We start from the raw sequence: 19,669 nt of genomic DNA on the forward strand, positions 1-19,669 counted from the left end.
ACAGAACACAGAGGAAACACAGTGTCAGTTTGTTTGTCTTTGTCTCGTGTTGTCTTCAGTCTGCACTCAATGAAACAGACAAAGAGGACAGTGAGGACAGACAGGACAGAGAGGACACAGAGTGGTCAAACCTGCACTGAGCGTGAGCAGCTGACATAAGAAACAGGAAACTCAAACACCAACAGAGCAAACAGCTGATTGTCTGTGTCTTTTCTTTCTGTCTGCGTCCCGTCCCTCCCTGATGTCCCCATGACATCCTCTTCTCGTGAGGTGAAGGTGACTCTTAAAACCTTCCTGTGACGAGTGCGCCATCCTGCGTGAGGACGGCCACTGACAAACACAAAGTCTGGTGGAGGTTTAGTGGATCTGAGCCGTCCCTTCAGACTGCGATCTGAGCGTGGACTCCAGCGTCCATCGAGCTCGTCTGGTCCGTCGGCGCCTGCAGCAGAGAATACATTCGGAGGCCCCTCCCCTTCAGACAGACAGAGGTAGGAGTGGTTGAGCGTCTGAAGGTTGTGTGGAAAATCACTGAGTTGGCCTCTAACCCCCCGACAGACAGACGGCGGGCGGACGGACGGACGGACGGAGACGTGGTGGAGGTAGCGGCCGCTCGCCGCCCATCGGCACCAAAATGTTCTTAAATCAGACGAATGTGCGTTTCTGCGAGTTCTTGTGTGTCGCAGTTGGCGAACCGAAAGCTTTTGGCTGAGCTTTTATTTACAAAACGGCCTCAACAGGAAGTGATGTGTCCCAGCCTCGCCAAGGTTTCTGAGTCCCCACGCCGCCGTTCAGACACAGCGTCACGCCACGGCGCCTCCTCTGAACTAAAACTACGTTTCAAACGAGGCATCCAATCATCTCCTAGAAGTCAAATTATTGCAAACTTTCCATTGAATCTTTCCAGCTCTCATCTCTTCACTCGCCTCCGTCAGACCAAACATTCACGTCACAGAGCGCCACACGTCGCTCGGCAACACTTCCTGCCGCTCCGCAGGTTTTTCCAGAATCCTCAAAAACTCTCAAAACATCTGGATAAAGTTCAGCACGAGACCGAGAAACACGAGAGACACCTGAACTCAACACGATGAGGAGGATTCTGGACGGACCTTCAGGACAGCAGGAAGTGCGAGATGACGCTAACACACGAGCCTCAGAGGCGTTTTTATGGCTGTCAATCAAACTCCACTTTATGGCTACGGCATTAGTACACATCTAGAATCCTGTCCACGCTGTCCACGCTGTCCTCGCTGTCCACACTGTCCAAACCACATCCACGTAAACCCTCGCTCCTGTGTTTATCTGCTGGTTATTGACGACTTCCTGTCAGGTGATTTCTGAAAGAGGAGTTCCTGAAAAAGACGCAGGTCACATGACACCTGTCCTGACCATGAAAACAAGTTTCTGCCCCCCCCCCCCCCCCCCAGCGTGTTTTTCTGTTGTTGCCTGCAGGTTCTTCCTTGGCTGGACGACTTGTGACGAAGACGAAGAGGAAGAGCGTCTCCTGCGGCTCCGACTGCTCGTCCTCAGTTTAGAAAAGCGAGAGAGGAGAACAGCAGCGTCTTTGTCTTTGTCCCCTTCCTCTCATTCCACACGTGAACCCCTCCCACCTACACACCCCCCACCCTCCCGCTCCCACAACAGATTCTTTTGGCTACACTGGAAGCAGCCACCCCCCCCAATCCGCGCCCCCGCAGCCCGCCGCCCACTCTCATCTCTGGCCGTGCAGCGCCGATACGACGGGGGGCTGCTGGGAGCCGCTGGGCTGAGAGACGGGGGGCCACATGGGAGTCTGTTGCATGTGGTGGTGGTAGTGGTGGTGCACGTGGTGGCCGGTGGGCGATGACGGGGGCAGCCAGGCCGGCTGGTGGCTGGGCGGCGAGGAGGCCCAGAAGGAGCCGAAACCCGCCGCAGAGGAGGGGGCCGGGGGCGAGCAGGCCATGGACGCCTGGGAGGGGCCGGAGCCGGAGCCGGAGCCGCACTCGGACGCCCGCAGCTTGGAGAACATGGTGATGGCGTCCGGGAAGTTGGGCGGCGTGGCGGGAGTGTTTCTGGGAGTGCACATCTGTGGGAGGAAGAGGAGGAGGAGCGTTAAACATGGAGGCTGCCTTCAAAGGACTCACAGCAGGACGACTCGACCACGCCCACAAAGTTCGACTTCAGCGATTCAAACGTTCAGTCAGTGAAAAAGGTCAAAACACGTCTCACACACACACACACACACGCACACGCGCACACACACACACACACACACACACACACACACACACACACGGTCATGACCTCAGATTAAACATGTCTTATTTCAGTTTTGCGTCTCTTCGCTTTGTATTTTGTCTTCGTGCTTACTGTCCGTCTGTTCTGCTCAGTGGGATCAATAAAGTTTATCTGCCGAGTTCACCCAAAGGAAAAGAAACACTTCCATCTTCACAATAATTAATATTAACATGACAAACTTTCCCCGTCAGCAGAGGAAGTTCACAAACATGGTTTAGTCAAAAACAGGAAGTGTGTTTTTCCTGCAGACTTTCTAACTTTACGCAGCTGCTGTCTGTCGTTCAGGGTGCTTCACGCTCGCTGATCAGCTGTTTCAGTCAGTGATCCTCCAAACTTACAGATCATCATCAAAGAGTTTCACAGCAAACGTTACTGATGAAGCACACTGCTTCTTCATCATCATCTTCATCATCATCATCACTGTTCTTTCTTCTGTTGATATTCTGGACGATCTGAACCGTCTGATTTGATTATAAATAAAGTTTTTGTCGCTGTCTCTCACTGACGATGGAAGGGAAACAAACATGGTGGACTGTTCCTGCTCGGCTCCTCGGGGAGCGCTGGTGATCAGGCTGGATCTCTGTGCGCACGCGCACACACACACACACACACACACCAGAAGCGGCTCTATCAGCCTGATGGCTGCTGCGCTCTTCATCGCGCTCTTCATCAGTGGAGCTCACTGAATATTTGCTTTGTGCCGTCAGTTTCTCTGCAGCTCTGGCTTCTTCCTCCTCGCCCTTGAGGCCGCCGTGGAGCCATGTTGGGCTACTTTGAGCATGGGACGAGGTGGAGGAGGTGGACTGAGGGGTCCTGCAGCTGACGCCCCCCCTCGCTGTCGAGTCTCCTCGGCCCCCCTCCCCCCACCCCAGCAGGCCTGTATTCTTCCTCAAACCACAGCTTCAGGCGAGATGATGTCACCGCGCTGCGCCCAAAATCAAAACAAACCCGCCCACACTTCAAGCTACAACACGCTCCTCCCAGAGCGCCGGAGAGGCACGTACGCCAACGGCAGAGCAGCAGGAGGAGGAGGAGGAGGAGGAGGAGGCTGCAGATGATGATGATCGGGATTGGACGAATCCCAGGAAGCAGCACGGCCACTTAGTGGGAGAAGATCCAGACGCCAGAGTGAAGAAAGTGACTTCAGCAGACTGAGACATCTGTCCGTCTGCACAGCAGCATCACCTGCTTCAGACGGACGGAGGGACAGACGGAGGGACGGACGTCCTCCTCACGGGACGCTCATTACTGTGTTACAGATCAAACAGCCGTTATGACCGAACACACCGTCCTCCAGCAGAGGCAGACGAGGAGTCAGGAGTCTGACTGTCCACCAGTGTGGACGTCTGTCTGCGTCCAAAGCGCCCCTCACCTGTTAAATACTTTAATGTGAGTAGTTCAGGGGGCCTGGGAATCCAGAGCCTTAAACAAAAACAGTGTTTAGAGCAGCTGAGGAGATTACTGCTCCCAGCGTTTGACTTCATGTCCTGTTCAGCTGTTCAGACTTCGATAAAAACCTTCTTCATACGACTGCTTTACGGTTCATGAAAAACTGGACGTGTTGTGAGAACCTGAAGCAGCCGATCCCTGCTCGCTCCTCGTGGAGGACGAGCTGGACTGACTGAGACCAGCCGAGAGCCTGAAAGCAGCGGGTCAGCGGGTGCATCCGTCCCACCGGCTGGTACGAAGGAATCAGCCTCGGCTGAGCCGCACGTGCCGGCAGAGAAGCTTCTTTCTGTGGGGAAACGAAACAAACGCACTCACCATCTGGTGGTGGTGGCCGGGGATGTTGGCCTCCTGGAAGAAGGAGCTCAAGGCCGTCTGCAGAGAGAGGAGACAGAGAGATTATTCTACGACTACGAACACACAGCAGACAGAAGCTGAGACGTCAAACATTTGTCCTGGACCACAACCCCCCCCCCCCCCCCCATCAGCCCACAGGTCAGTTAACTGCTCACATGAGCTCAGGGTTAAAACTCTTATCTCCACACTGGGATCTAAAACAGGTCTGTGGACCACAGAGAGGCTTTTCCAGATTAGCCTGAAGCTAACTGCCTGAAGGTGAGAACGTGAACCGAGGTCAGCTGACTTTCTGCTCAAACTGAAACGATCGATCGATTATTAAAACAGCTGCAGACTCGTTTTCAGTCCGCTGATCATCTGCTCTGAGTCTGCACATCGTTCACCAACGTTTGTCTGAAAAAGCATCAACAAAAGTTCATTTTGGTCCAAAGATAAAAGTGAAACCCTCAACAAATCAGAGCTGGTTCACTGCTTCCAACATGTTTCTCTGCTTTTCTTTGGCTCGAGAATATTTTGGTGCTTTGAAGACGTGACCTGAGATTTTCCACCGTTCTGTAACATGTTTTACACCAACAGCGAGTCCATAGCTGAGAAATAATCCATCATGAACTAAAGTAGCGTCTGGCAGCAGCTCTGCGGCTGAAAGCGCGCAGTCAGATGCAAACAGCAGCTTTCATGGCCGCCTCGCTGCACTAACAGGGAGGCGAGCTGGCTTCTCGTTTGGTTCCTCTTTGTTGTGAACACAGTCGAGGCGGCGTGAACACAAACACTCAGAGACGACAGCTGATCGCAGAGCCGGCCTCGACACGCCGGCCGGGAGGAACATTCCTCTGCAGCCGACTCACCTGTGATGGCAGAGACTGAGGCTGACGTCACCTTCAGGTACAGACTCATCCCACCAAACCACCTGAGTTCATCCAGCATCAGCTCGATCGTCCCTCAGGCTGCCTGTGAGCACAGCGTCCAGCTGAGTGTCCAGCTGAGCGTCCAGCACAGCGTCCAGCTGAGCTTCCAGCTGAGCGTCCAGCTGAGCGTCCAGCACAGCGTCCAGCTGAGTGTCCAGCTGAGCGTCCAGCACAGCGTCCAGCTGAGTGTCCAGCTGAGCGTCCAGCACAGCGTCCAGCTGAGCGTCCAGCTGAGCGTCCAGCTGAGCTTCCAGCTGAGCGTCCAGCTGAGCGTCCAGCACAGCGTCCATCATCAGCTCTGTCTGTATTTGCTCTTAAACCAAAGTACTGACACATTCAAACATCGACCTGATGGTGGCGCTAGATGAAACGTCAGAGGATGGATAAAGTTATTAGAGCTCATCCTGAGGGGACGCCAACATCTGCAGCAAACGTTATGACGGTCGACCATACAGTCGAGATCTGCAGCGAGCTGTCGACCGTAAACAAGCTAGCAGCTGGTCTGACTCTACTTGGGGAAACAAGTCAGAAATGGTTGTTGTTGTTGTTGTTGTTGTTGTTGTTGTTGAACAGCATTTAGTTCGACCTGAATCGAATCTACTGACAGAGCGTCTTGTGAGCAGGACAGGGAGGATCAGACAGGGAGTGTCGGCCTCTTTCGCTGCTCCGCAGAGCCTCCATTTCCCCTCGCTGGAGGCCTCTTTCTTGCCAACACTTCAGTGAATGCGGCCCCTCCCCCCCTCCCAGCCCAGCCCCCACCGCCTGGTTGTTTGACAACAGCAGCGGCGGTGCAGGAATGTCTGCCGCTCAACGTGACAGCCATCCCAAAGCGCCACAGCTCCCTGCTATTGAGCGCAGAGCCGGGGGTCTCCTCTTTGCCCCCCCCCAAGCCCCGTCCATGTTCAGGAGCACGTCTGGTGAGCGTCGAGGAGGAGAGCTCACCTGCGGCCGCTCGCCAGGTGTGTGTGACGCTCCTCAGCCTGAGAGGACGCTTCGTTCAGCTCGGAGGTGACAGAACGCCCCCCCCCCCATTAGCATGGCTGTTAGCGTTAGCTAAGGCTGCTCGTTTACCACAGTTTCACTTGTTTGAGAGATGAAGAACTCTTCAGACTAACATGTCAGCTGAGCTGATCTGGGCGTGACTCAAACTCACGTTACAAAGATTTCCTCCAGATACTTTAAAAACAGCCAATCAAATGTCAAGTGTGTCGCGATGCTGCATTCAAGTCACATCCGCAGCGTCAGATGAACACATTAATCTACAGCTCAGTGTTTCCTGATGATGTCACGCTGGACGAGGACGGACCAATCAAAGGCCGTCAAACCTGAGGCTCGACACACTGCGTCCACGCTGACCTCGAGGCCTCTGGGTCACAGCTGAGAGAAAACAGGCCGCCACCGCCGCAGTGACACAAACAGCAGCTTGTTTACTGATGCTGAGCAGCCAAACAACACAACAGCTGTTAACATCCAGACTCACACACTCAGGATCAGCTGAGCAACAGGCAGACGGACGGAACATGAATAATCGATTCAGTAACGTGAAGACCTGCAGCTTTTCCTCCTCTGTCTCTTTATCATCACATCAGACAAACATGAGCATGAAGAAGGTGGAAGCTTCACGTCTCTGCTTGAAAATGACAGAAATGATTGATCGGTTATTGAAATAGCTGCAGATTAATGCCCCCCCCCCCCCCCCCCCCCCCCCCCCCCCCCAGGAGGTCTGACTCCTGCAGCTCCACCGCTGACCTCCTGAAGCCAGGATGACCGAGTCAATGCCAACAACCGGCTGAGAGGAGCTGAGCCGCCCCCCCCCGTTGAACCACCTGGCCCCCCCGCCCTGACAGATTGGTCATTAGAGCAGACGGAGGCGTGGCCTGAGGGGAGCCATCTGGAGGCTCAGAGATCTTCAGGTGTCAGTCAGCTGATCATCACAGAGCTCCTCACACTGCTGTGATGTCACTGATGAGTCACCTCTGATGACTGTAAGACGTCCAGAAGCCATTTGGAACCACAGTCGTCATAAGTGGAGCTCTTAGGACGAGGACATTATTAATGGACATATAAATGTCCCACACGCTGTGTTCACATCTTGTTTTTGAGCAGCAGCTGAAAGCTGTGCAGTCCATGGTGGTGTCAGTGGACGAAGACGCTTCTATAGGAGAACAGCTGGAGGATGAAGCGTCTTAGTCTGTCTTTATTTACCAGGACAAGACTGGGATCAGTGTCTCAGCTCTAAGTCCACCCATTTGAGCTCTTTAGCTCCTCTTCTTAAATGACCACAAACACAAGGAGGTGAATAAAATCACATTATTACATTCAGCAGGTGATTGTCCTCACCTGCCTTCCTGCAGGTCACGTGATGACGGTTTGTTTTGGACCTGTGCAGCAGGAAGGACTCATTTGTCCTCCTGAGAGCTTCACCAACAGGACAAACCTTTAGTTTCTAATCTGAGAGTAATCATGGAGGACTTTGTTTTGAGTACATGAGGACATGTTAGACACGAGGACACGTTAGACACGAGGACATGTTGTTTGGCTCTCCACGCTCACAGAAAGCTCTCTGTGTCCGATCACAAACATTCAGCCAGAACACATCGAGCCCGTAACGTTCAGGCTCTGCTGCTAGCAGCTAGGCTAACGACAGTTAGCTTAGCATGACACAGTGGAATCCTGCGGAGAATGTAAACAAACGGCCACTGAGCCGAGCACCACGTCCTCAGCGCTGCTAGCTTAGCTGCTGTTAGCTTCAGGAGCGCATGGCGGCCAGAGAGGACGCGGAATACTCCAAATACTCAGCACCGGGAATTCATTTCAGTCTGTCCACAGTCCACACACAGCGGGGACATCAAACGAGCGGTCACACGGGGGAGGACATGGAGCACAGAGCACGGAGACCGCCCATCGTTCACACTCACCTCAAACTGCCAGTGGGCCGCTTGTAGGAGCTGCTTCGCCTGATCGGCGGCGCAACCAGCCGTCAAAACAAACTGGTTGATCATGACTTGATGTCTGAGTTCGTCCATATTCACCGACATGGCCGCCGCAACACGCGACACGCAGCTGCTTAAAAGTCGACAACAAAACAAAAGAAGCGAGATCTTGAGCAGGATCGAGTCCTCCGAACCTTCAGACCCGGTCCTCCCTGCCTGGCTCCCAGCGCTCCGTCTCCGCAGCCTCCAGCAGCAACAACAATATTTTCATGTCATCACCAACAACAAAGAGGAGAGCGCCGCTGATTGGACGGCTACGGAGCGAGACGGCGCTGCAGGGGCGCTGATTGGCTGTCACGGGGACGAGTTTAAATTTACTGGGGCGCTTGTTTTATATGTCAGAGACCCTGCGGATGGGCGGAGTCGAACAGTCTCAGTCAGTGTTGACCTCTCCGCCTTCTCTGCACACGCGCTTGTCTTCATGTCCGGTACACTGACGTCATGATGCTTTGATTGGATATTTGGCTGAGTTCTTTCAGCTGATTGGCTGCTTCGTTTGGCAGGTATATAAATACCACAAACAGTAAATATTTTGATATTTGACCTTTTTATCTATTGGTCTCATATATTTCTTTATGTTGATATATCGATCGGAACATTATGAGAAATCGACTGTATTTTATGCATCTGACAGAGGAAATGCTTCCATAAATCAACATATTACACATGTTATTATACTGAACATGTTTTGATGTCAGCATGCGTGTGTTTGTGATACCTGCTGATGCATATTTTAATATGTTTGTACTTCAGGGTGTTATGACAGTATGACAGGTGTGTTCATCAGAACTTAAATTGTAAAAACATCCTGTATGTATTCGACGTATCGTACGTGTATATTTTAAAATATCTGTGGTATGAGTCAAATTTGTGACTGATATGTTTTGGATACTCTGACATACATTCAGCTACAGCTTTATTACATATAGGAGCACATCCAGTTTTAGTATTAGATCGATAAAAATTATATATGATGATTAATTTTTGTCCTGTTTCTGAACAAATGTGAAATTAAAGGTAGACATCACATAAGTTTTAGATTAGATTGGACAGAGATCATAACTCAAACACAGAATCCACTGATGGATTAAAAGGCTTAAAAGTTGGTCAACAAAGACACAAATGAACCAAAAAACAAATATTTCTGAAACAAATTAGCGTCATGGACAGAGGAAAATGTGAAGAAGAACAACAGGCAGGTGTATGCTGTGTGACGCACGCTGCTGCAGAACCGTTCTCCAGGTAGAACAGCTCTGATCCTCTCATCATGTGAGCGCGGCTCTTCCTGAATAATTCAGGTGTGGTGCAGGTGAAAGCATGTGACGCAGGAAGCCTCTGTGTCCTGCAGACGGGCTGATTCACTGCGTCACTTTATTCCACACCTGTCCACACACACACACACACACACACACACACACACACACACACACACAAACACACCTTCTGATGATCTGTGTTATTCGTGCTCATTTCGTGGCTGAAACTTTAAAAGCTGCTCTGTTGCATTTCGTCTTCTGACTGACTGTTAAATGATGCTTTGCTCTGATTGGTCACGTTTCAGAAATCAGCTCTCTGATTGGTTAAAGAATCACTGCAAGGACGTTTGTGCACCAACAGAAGAACAGAGTGAAAGCTGAAGGTCTGTCAATGATCAACGTGAATCCATGTCCACATACATGCTGGACTTTGTCTCTGTTTACGAGACCACGTGTCAGCGTCCATCACTGGATCCTCTGTGGACCCCCCCCCCAAACACACACACACACATACACACACACACAGCAGCAAGGAAGTTCTCAGATCCTTTACTGCAGTAAAAGTACTATACACACAGTACAAATACTCTTCTCCAGTGAAAGTCCTGCAGTGGAAATGTTACTGCAGTAACAGCTGCTTCGGAAACTTTGTGAAAACAGTGAGAAATGTGCTCACGATGAGCCCAAAGCGACGCCTTCACCATGTTTGTTTGGTCCAACCAACAAACACATTGAGATGATTGAGAGGAAAAGCAGCCAATCAGACATCTGAGAAGATAAAACATCACATGATTCCACAGCAGAGATCAATAAACCATTAAAACAACAGAGGATCAATAATGAACTGAATATTCTTCTCTGTCTCTGACAGCTTCAAACGTGTCTCTGTCATTAAATGGTATGTGGCGCCCTCGTCTGTCCGAGCATCAGTATTACAGCGTTAAAGTAATGGAGGTGAATAATTTGAATTTACTCAGATAATCCCTCTGCTCCTCCACCTCCTCTTCCTCCTCCTCCTCCTCCTCCTCCTCCTCCATGCTCCTCTCTGTGAGGTTACTGTGGCTGGCTGCTCCCGCTCTGACCTCTGACCCCTGCTGGAGGTAGTGTGGTGAGTCTGGGGGTGGAGGCGGGCGAAGGCCGTCTGAAGACTACAGCATGATGAGAGAGAAGGATGTCAGGAGCAGAATAAAGACCTGGTCCTGGTCCTGGTCCTGGTCCTGGTCCTGGTCCTGGTCCTGGTCCTGGTCCTGGTCCTGGTCCTGGTCCTGGTCCCTCCAGCTGTCTGGTTCTACTGGTTTGGTTGTGTCTCCTGTCGGCCCTCACAGACTGGACGCAGTCCCCTTGGTGCAGAGTACTTCTCATCTTGAACTTTGCTTGTTTTAGTGATGAAAAGTAACAAAGAACATCTACTTCAAACTTGACCTGAAACAGCAGGATCCATAATTGTGTCGAGAGTTTTGGATTTCTTTTCAACGGGAGCTGAACTCATGCCTCAGTCAGCTGTCAGCAGAGAAGCATCATGTCCCTGTTGGACAGACAGAACGTCCCTGATCTACAGCCCATAGCTCTGCATGATGATGATGATGATGATGATGATGATGATGATGACGATGATGATGATGATGATGATGATGACCTCCTTCACTTCTAACTCTTTGACTATATTTTGATCTTTCTTGTGCTTTAACATCAGTCAGACTGTGAAGCATGACTGTCCCTTGCATCAGTCCACTGAGTATGGCCGGACACTGCGTCCAGCCGTCCCTCTGCTCTCGTGTGGCAGCGGTGAAGCTCCCTCTGACGGTTCATCTTTGCTCTTTGCTCGTCTCTTTCAGGACGGTTATGAGCAGCAGTGAGAGAAGAGGAGTGTTTGACCCGTTAAAAGCAGCAGAAGTACTCCGTGTCCAGCTTTGAGGAGACGTCAGGACGCGAGAGATGAGGAAGCCTTTTTATTGCTTTACAGTTGCCTTTGTGAGGCGCCTCAGGAAACCACTCAGCCACACTAATAGAGCGTTCGAGGGGCCAAACCTTTTTGTTTCGCCTTTCTCCTTCTTTCTGTCTTATGAACAAAAGTACATTCCTTCACACACGCCCCCCCGTAAGCCCAGACGCCGCGTCCAACTTTCAGGTTGTTACTGATTAAATATATTCAGAGACGCCGCCAGAACTGTGTTTTGGTCTTCTGTTGTCAGGACATGAGCAGAGCAGAGGCGCAAAAAGATTCAGACCTGATACTTCACTAAAAGCACCGATACCACAGCCTGTATTTAAATACAAGCAAAAGTACGGCAGTACGGTCAGCTTCATGCAGTAAAAGTACAGCAGTACGGTCAGCTTCATGCAGTAAAAGTACAGCGGTACTGTCAGCTTCATGCAGTAAAAGTACAGCAGTACGGTCAGCTTCATGTAGTAAAAGTACAGCAGTACGGTCAGCTTCATGCAGTAAAAGTACAGCAGTACGGTCAGCCTCATGCAGTAAAAGTACAGCAGTACGGTCAGCTTCATGCAGTAAATGTACAGCAGTACGGTCAGCTTCATGCAGTAAATGTACAGCAGTACGGTCAGCTTCATGCAGTAAAAGTACAGCAGTACGGTCAGCCTCATGCAGTAAAAGTACAGCAGTACGGTCAGCTTCATGCAGTAAAAGTACAGCAGTACAGTCAGCTTCATGCAGTAAAAGTACTGTGTGTGCAGTAAAGTGTCTCCTGTGTCTGATCTCTGATTCTGTGTCTTCATCACTTTGTTCAGACTGAAGCTTCAGTGTCAGAGCAGTGTGTTACTGTTGGAGCTGCTGCAGGTGGAGCTGCTGCAGGTGGAGCTGCTGCAGGTGGAGGTACTTTAAATACTTTGTGTACTGTGAGCTGGTTTCTAACCTCGGGGTCGGGCCCCTCCAGAGGGTCAGCAGGTCAGTCCGAGGGGTCGTCAGATGATTGATAGGAGGGAAGAAAAAGTTCTGATACACAAACTAATACTGTAATTTTTGGACTTCTATCATTATTACTTATTTTTTTAATCTAATCTAATTCAGGAGAAATATTCTGGTATTCGAACAGTTACTGAAGTGAAACCATGTGAGACGTTTGGAGGTGAAATGATTCAACGACACTGATTCCACATGAGACAGCAGGTCTGCTGCTGCTAACTGTCCCAACGTGTTTCATAAGATGTCACTTTAGTTTAGAAGTAACTAAAGCTGTCCAAAGACGCACTGAAGTAAAAGTACAACACATCCCTCTGAAACGCAGTGGACAGAACAGAAGGACAAAGCAGCTCAAAATGGACATTTTCAAGTAAACTTGAGTAAATGTACATGATTACTTTTTATACTCTTTACTGCATGTATAGAGAAAAGTTATTTTTAGGCCTCAACCAGAGTCACTCCTTTATGTTCACAAATTAATTGCATTTTTAGACTTTAATTAGTGGAGAATTAGAGTAATCCTCCGTTTGCTCCAGGCGTCCACGGAGGTCCCCTGGTGCGTCCCCGGGCCTCAGTTTGAGAACCTGCGCGGCAGCGGCCACAGTTGACTTGAGGGTGATTAAAAATGAAGCGCTATAGAAACCAGCAGGCCAATAGAGGACCGGGAAGCTGTTTACAAGGGGGTGTCCCGTTTCTATGGTTGCTGGACAAACCTCCTGCACCAGGTATTAAACTGCCTCCCCGACGGATCCTGCTGCCCGCTGACACCCGTTCCAAAGACCTCCAGAGGGGAGAAGAGGCGGCCAGCACCGCGCCGAGCGCAGCCCACAGCCATTCCTCCTTTTCTCTCCTTCACACACCAAGTGACCACAGGTGCTCCTCATCAGGCTGCGGCTGAGCAGCAGTGAGTTTGGGATTTTAAAGGTCTCCAGTGAAGGAAACAGCAGACAGAAGGTGAGTCCTGAACTTTATTCTAAGAGGATGAAATCATTTAGTCTCTGAATGCTTTCCACCGTCAGGAGGCCTGAAAATCAGCTTCAAACACAGTTCACTGTGACTCTGCTCTGAACAGACACATGTGAGCAATATACTGACAGGAATTTTATTTTATTTCATGCAGTTCAAATAATGAAAATGATCAGCACTTTGGCAGTTTTAGTCGATTTAAGCCATTGATGCCTGAAATATGAAATATGCGGATTTTACGCGTAAAAGGTCTTAAATGTCCTCCAAGATGTCACATTCCATCTAGATACTAATAACGTCATTACAAGTAATTTTTTAAACAAGTTAATGCATCTGTGGGTCAAAAGCCTGCAGGTGCCGTTAGTAATGACGCGCGCTCTTTCTGCGCTCGCTCCGCGTCAAGTGCGCAGCAGTTTTCAGGACATGCACAGAGAGGAGGCTGCTTCTCATCACGACCACAGCCTTTAGATTTTCAGTCTCCTTAAGTTTTATCTTCCACATGTTCTCATCACCCAGACACCCAGGTGACAGACTTACCACACAATTTAAATGGGAACTGCAAATTTGAAAGTCTTTACGCACAACAGAGGCTCTGTTTTCAAATGGGGCCATCATTGTCCTGCCCTTCGCACTTTGTTGAGGTTGGGTGTATATTTTCGGTCTTGTCAGGCAGTGGCAGGGGGAGGAGGAGACGAAGCTGGGTGACAGAGAGGTGCTGGAGAGAGCCATGCTGTCTCTGAGCTGTGCCGACCCCTGGCCTGAAGGCTCGGTGGGGCTGGAGGAGGAGGTGGTGACGGCCGCTGCTCAGGCTGAGGAGCGGGACGGCCTGAACAACAGCAACCACACCAGCAGCTGCTGCAGCTCCACCAACCTGGACGACAGCCTCACCAGCCTGCAGTGGCTGCAGGAGTTCTCCATCCTCGGTGCCAACGTGCCGCAGCAGGCCCAACATCAGCCGCACCTGTTCGGCCACCAGCCGCTGGGCTCGGACGCCCCGGCCTCCCCTCTGGCCGGCGACCCCGCCTCCATCGGCATGCCCCTGACCCCCGGAAAACCCACAGCGGCGGCCTACAGCAGGATGCAGCCCCTCCCCGGCATCGTGGCTCACGGTCACTGCCCCGATGAGGTGGACTACAAGACCAACGCGCACATCAAGCCGCCATACTCGTACGCGACGCTGATCTGCATGGCGATGCAGGCCAGCAAGAAGAGCAAGATCACCCTGTCCTGCATCTACAAGTGGATCACTGACAACTTCTGCTACTACAGACATGCTGATCCCACCTGGCAGGTAGGCCCAAAGACCACACACACACACACACACACACACACACACACACACACACAAACACACACACACACACACACACACACACACACACACACACACTTTGTGTTGTTTGAAAGTGAGTTTCTGCTTTCTGCTGCAGGGCCAAATCACAGCTGGGGTCATGCTCTGTTTCTATTTAAAGAACAGTAGAATCAAAGGTAGAGGGACAGGCCATGCCAGCCTGGGCCTGCTGCCACACTCTGATCAGGTATTAGTGACTCAGCGCGGCGGGTAATTAATAACTCCAGCAGCAGCACACAAAACCTTCACTGAGTTCAACACTTTACTCACTTCTTATTTTTATCTCTTTGCTTTTGTCCATTGGAAGCAGCTCACTGGTTGTTCTGCTTCAGCAAAAACAAGTGATGGGGGGGGGCAGGAATTTTCAAGAAAAGTTTAATTTTGCTGGATAAATGATTGATGAAGCCGTTAGCTGTGCTCCCCATTTAAGCGCCTGGCTCAGACATTTCAGAGCATTTTGTTATTGTAAGGCGGTACATGGGGCAGATAATATTTAACAAAGGTCACCGGGTCACTTCAGTGTGGGGGGGCAGTTGGATGAAGGGTGCACAGTACATTGATGGGATGCATGGTGCTCCGCCATCTGTACTTCCTGCCTCACATCAGGCTGATGTGCAATTTGTTTAAACTTGTTTAGTTCAAGGTGGCGTTGTTCAACATTTAGGAAAATATGCTAATTAGCTTAGATGCTTCTCTCATGTCTATACGGTAAAGACAAAACTAAATGCAACAGCTGGTTAGCTTAGCTTAGCACAGTGACTGGAGACGGAGGGAAACAGCTAGCCTGGCTCTGTCCGAGTAACAAATCCACCAATCAGCACCTCTGAAGCTCACTGATTAGCACATTACATCTTCTGTTCACGTTGTGGCTTTACTGGGAGTAACTGGGCTATTATTGGACTTTTTCTTTGCCAGGAGCTGTGACTTCCTGGAGTATCTGCTGGTTGCCTGGCAACCTGTCCAATAGCACCTCCAATTGCCATAGAAACCTTCTATATACTGGAATCACCCAGACAAGTTCCCGCTGCTCATGTCATCCGAGATGAATTTACTTAAGCGAAGTTTGGTTTGCTTTGGTATTCTCATCGTGTCATGACCTCATCAAGAGAAACACAAAGACCCACAGAGTGTGTGTGTGTGTCTGTGTGTGTTTGGAGGTGTGAGCTGTGTGATTCGTTACTCTGCTTATTGTTTCCTGAGTCTGAGGTTTTTCCATAAGCCCCCAACTAGCAGTGCAGCAAGAAAACAGCCTGTGGCGTCGCTCGTGTGTTGCTGCTCCCGGCCAAGAAATCGTCTCATCATCCCTGTAATTCCACGACCCTGCCTCAATAAATGAGATATATGTTAATCAGTGAGCTTTAGAGGTGCCGACAGGTGGCTTTGTTACCCTTGGACAGAGCCAGGCTAGCTGTTTCCCACTGTCTCCAGTCATTGTGCTAAGCTAAGCTAAGTGGCTGCTGTCTGTAGTTTCATATTTCACATGCAGACATGAGAGTGGAATAAATCTCATCCAAGCCAGATATCCATTTTCATGATATCCTTCAAGGTGGCACCCAAAATAAGTAGATTTTTGAAGAAGCCAGTTTGTGACTAATTTGAAAATATGGATCTACTTTCAGAACTCCATCCGACACAACCTGTCGCTCAACAAGTGCTTCATCAAGGTGCCGCGGCAGAAGGACGAGCCGGGGAAGGGGGGTTTCTGGAAGATTGACCCACAGTATGCTGAGCGTCTCCTGAGCGGCGCCTACAAGAAGAGGCGAATGCCACCGGTTCAGATCAACCCAGCCCTGCAGAACAGGCTCAGGGTCAACCTCCAGCCCCAGTCCAGAGGCCCCCCTGCAGGAGGTCAGAGCGGCCTGTGCATCAGTTCAGAGTCCCAGCGGCTCCTTCGGGAGTTCGAAGAGGCAACTGGTGCAGACCAGAATTGGGATCCTCATCTGGGTGAAGGGACCATGCTGGGGTCCTGGCCAGTGGTCAGGGGAAGAAGTGGACACAAGAGGAAACAGTCGGCGGGCTCCAGAAATGGTACCGCCAAGGCCCCCCGCCGATCTAGCTCCCCGCTGCTGTCCGTGGATGAACAGAGGGAGATCGGACCGCTGAAGGGGGACTTTGATTGGGATGCCCTGCTGGACTCGGCCCTCAGTGGGGAGCTCAGTTTGGAGGGAGGAGAACCTCTGAGCCCCATTATGAAAGAGGAGGACCTGACGGTGCGAGGGACCCACATCTGTCCTGTTGAAGCCCCTGCAGGGACGGCGGACATCCAGGTGCTGGTGGAGACCCAAAGGAATAATGACGTGTCGGACTTTGATGAGGAGACCTTCCTCGCCACAGCCTTCCTGGAGAGCCCCTGGCCAGAGGAGGAGGACCAGTGCCGCAATGATTTCCTCTGTAGCTCCACCGTCAACCTGGACCAGCTGTTTGACCTCGGAGACTCATTGGGCGGAGACCCGAGCACCCGAATTGACACCCTCCTTTGAGGAATAGCTGCTTTCCAGGTCCTCTTTCACACCGAAAACTCTTGGCTACGTTACTGGGGAATATTTTTTTTTTACACTCAAGCAATCTTTACTGTCCTTTTCAAGATGTCGAAAGTATTTTTAGTTTCATTTAGATCCTGATTCATGCAGGAAGTACGTTCCCAATGCCCACTGAACAAAGATGCCACAACGCACAGCAGCAGTTCACACCATCCAAAAACTGTTGAATCCCTTCTGGTGAACCATGAAATGAGACAAACAAAGACAAATTTTCAGAATTAGGGCCTGGTCACCCCAGAAAATGCCACGATGACATTAACCCACACGGCTTCACAAAATAATACAGTAATAGAAGCTCGCTGACGTGGTGACTTCTCGCAGGGCTAGTAGATGAACGTAGGTAGCAGGTCAGATAACCACTAACATGACAGCAGACCAGGACATGCAGCGCTCGTCAGGCACGTTAGCTTCTGTCTTAGCCTCTGATTTTCCCTGTAATCAGCTGATTTACTCCTCTCTAACTTTTTGTTGTCAGGACTGCAAATATTGAAGACAGGAAAAAAGCTCTCTGAGCTAACAGCTTTGCTAACAGTCAGTTAGCATCATGGATGAATTAAGAAAGCTGGATATAACACTCCCAGCTTGTTCCAGTGGTTAACTGCAGTACTACAACAGAAAGGTCTGTTCTACCTTTATGAAAGAGATGTCTGTAAATCTGTTAACAGAACAGTTTGAACTGCAAACAAAGTCCTTTGTTACTTTTTTGTCAGTGGATTTTTAATTCATAAAGGTTTCGTGTTTGTAAAACTCTTCCGGAGTCTTGAAAAGATGTCCTGATGTAAAGTCTATGGGCAGAGTGGGAACATATGGAGGCAACCTGGATGTTAGAAAACCTTTTTTTATGTGCACTCCAAAGCATTTTCCATTCATTAACTGGCTGCCATGTTAGACTCTGGTATCAGTTCATCATACATCCATGATTAGCAAGCTCGTTAGCTCTGTGCTAACAGGGAAATCCCGTCTCCCAACTGCATGTAAACCAGGTCTCTGCTCTGTAAACTGGCAGAGGAGCTTCTGTAAAGATGCAAACGTAAACCATGACAGCCTCCTGGATTTTGAACTCTCCGTCTCTCCGTCCACCCAAAGGTGGCTCTTTGCTATTGGTCAATGACACGACTGTGTGGAGGGTTTAGTGGCATCTAGTAGTGAGGCTGCAGATAACAACCAACTGAATACCCTCACTTCACCCTCACTCTCAAAGCGTGTTGGAGAAATCCTGATAGTCCCTTTCTAGAATCAGTGTTTGGTTTGTCCTTCCTGGGCTCCTGTAGAAACATGCTGTGCAACACTGGGACTCTGTGGAAGACACAGAGATTCTTATATTCAGGTGATTCTACACTGATGAAAACATATCTATGAATATCATTTTCCTTTTCTGCTCGTAGATCCCTCCAAATCCTCCACACTGGACCTTCAAACGTGTCTTTATTTAAATCATTTGAATGAACTGTGCCGTTTAAAATGTGGGTGAACAGGCCTTCAGGATGACTCGTCATGTCTCTGTTTACATCATAAAAGGTGTGTTTTCATGTTGTTATTGTAAAGACATCAGGCTCAACCATTGGGACAAAGATGATCACATGACCTGAATATAAACTGGTCCGCAGGCGTGAGACCGAGGCTATGATTGACAGGAAGTCATCTGTTTGTGAGAACTGTTTGAATGTGACTGTAAATACTGTGACAGCAGCACTGAGACGATGAATAATGACGTTTGCCAAATGATGTTTGGTGTAGGAGTGATTTACTGTATTATCTTTTTGTGTGGGGTTTTTGGTACTAACTGTTCTCTGTTTGCATTTTCACCAATAAATAGGAGCAGTTTAACTAGGTTGATAATAATTATGCAGGACATTGTCTTTCTTTCCAAGAGGAAAGGAAACAGATGTCAGTTTTGTGTCTTCTCGGACTGAAATTTTCCTTTAGAAGTACTTAGTATCCACTTTCTTTGGTTCTGTGCAAAGTAGAGGACACATCAGAGCTTCATGGTCTAAAAGTTAAAATGGACACAAAACAGCTCGAGGCAAAATTCTCCAACTGAGAACCATTAAGACCTTAAAATGGTCACTTCAGAAAGGCCGCGGTGGCTTGTAAATGAGTACCCGACCTTCTATGTGCCAAGAACAACACTTGGGACTCGACGGGGCGGCGACGTTACGAGGCTGTTTCTGATCACCAAGAAGAAGAAATGTCTTTTTATTTGTAGCTGTGTGTGAGGAGATGTCGGTGCATTGACAAAGACGTGTCGATGGATAAACCAAATCCCATGAACACAAGCAGTCTTCACTTCAAACATGCAGTTCTCGCTCCTGTTTCCCTCGAAAATGTGTGAAAGTGCAATCAACAGTGAAAACAGTGACACTTGTTGTGTTTTACATTCAGTCGTAGGAATGTGGTTTACTTTAGAGGGACCGTTTCACAGCTTTGTGCATCATGAGGTGTGAATGCGCTCAGACAGGAAGGAGGACTCTTTAAAAACAAAGCACCTGTTAAAATGTTTGTGTCGTAGCTCTTCTCCATGAAATAACACTCAAAGCAGAATAATGGCGTCTTACCTCATGATTGGTTCTGTGAAGTCAGACACGCTGTATGCATTCTTTTACTTTGCTGTCTTATTTTATTTTCCACTTTTCTTTGACAATAAAAAATAAGTTTAACTGC

At 49.6% G+C, this 19,669-nt stretch overlaps 2 protein-coding genes across 2 annotated transcripts; one reads left to right on the forward strand and one right to left on the reverse strand.

Moving 5' to 3' along the window:
* Positions 1-1,439: 1,439 nt before the first annotated feature.
* ubald2 (UBA-like domain containing 2) lies at positions 1,440-8,166 on the reverse strand. Its single transcript, XM_070980121.1, has 3 exons — positions 7,901-8,166; positions 4,039-4,095; positions 1,440-2,062 (listed from the first exon to the last, which is right to left on the reverse strand). Exons 1-3 carry the CDS (start codon positions 8,018-8,020, stop codon positions 1,709-1,711), a joined length of 531 nt encoding a protein of 176 aa, XP_070836222.1. The 5' UTR covers positions 8,021-8,166; the 3' UTR covers positions 1,440-1,708.
* A 5,626-nt stretch (positions 8,167-13,792) lies between these two features.
* On the forward strand, positions 13,793-19,669 carry foxj1a (forkhead box J1a). Its single transcript, XM_070981649.1, has 2 exons — positions 13,793-14,408; positions 16,088-19,669. The coding sequence occupies exons 1-2, from the start codon at positions 13,845-13,847 to the stop codon at positions 16,946-16,948; spliced, it is 1,425 nt and encodes a 474-aa protein (XP_070837750.1). The 5' UTR covers positions 13,793-13,844; the 3' UTR covers positions 16,949-19,669.

Source organism: Chaetodon trifascialis, chromosome 15, assembly GCF_039877785.1.
Source record: "Chaetodon trifascialis isolate fChaTrf1 chromosome 15, fChaTrf1.hap1, whole genome shotgun sequence".
NCBI lineage: Eukaryota > Metazoa > Chordata > Actinopteri > Chaetodontiformes > Chaetodontidae > Chaetodon > Chaetodon trifascialis.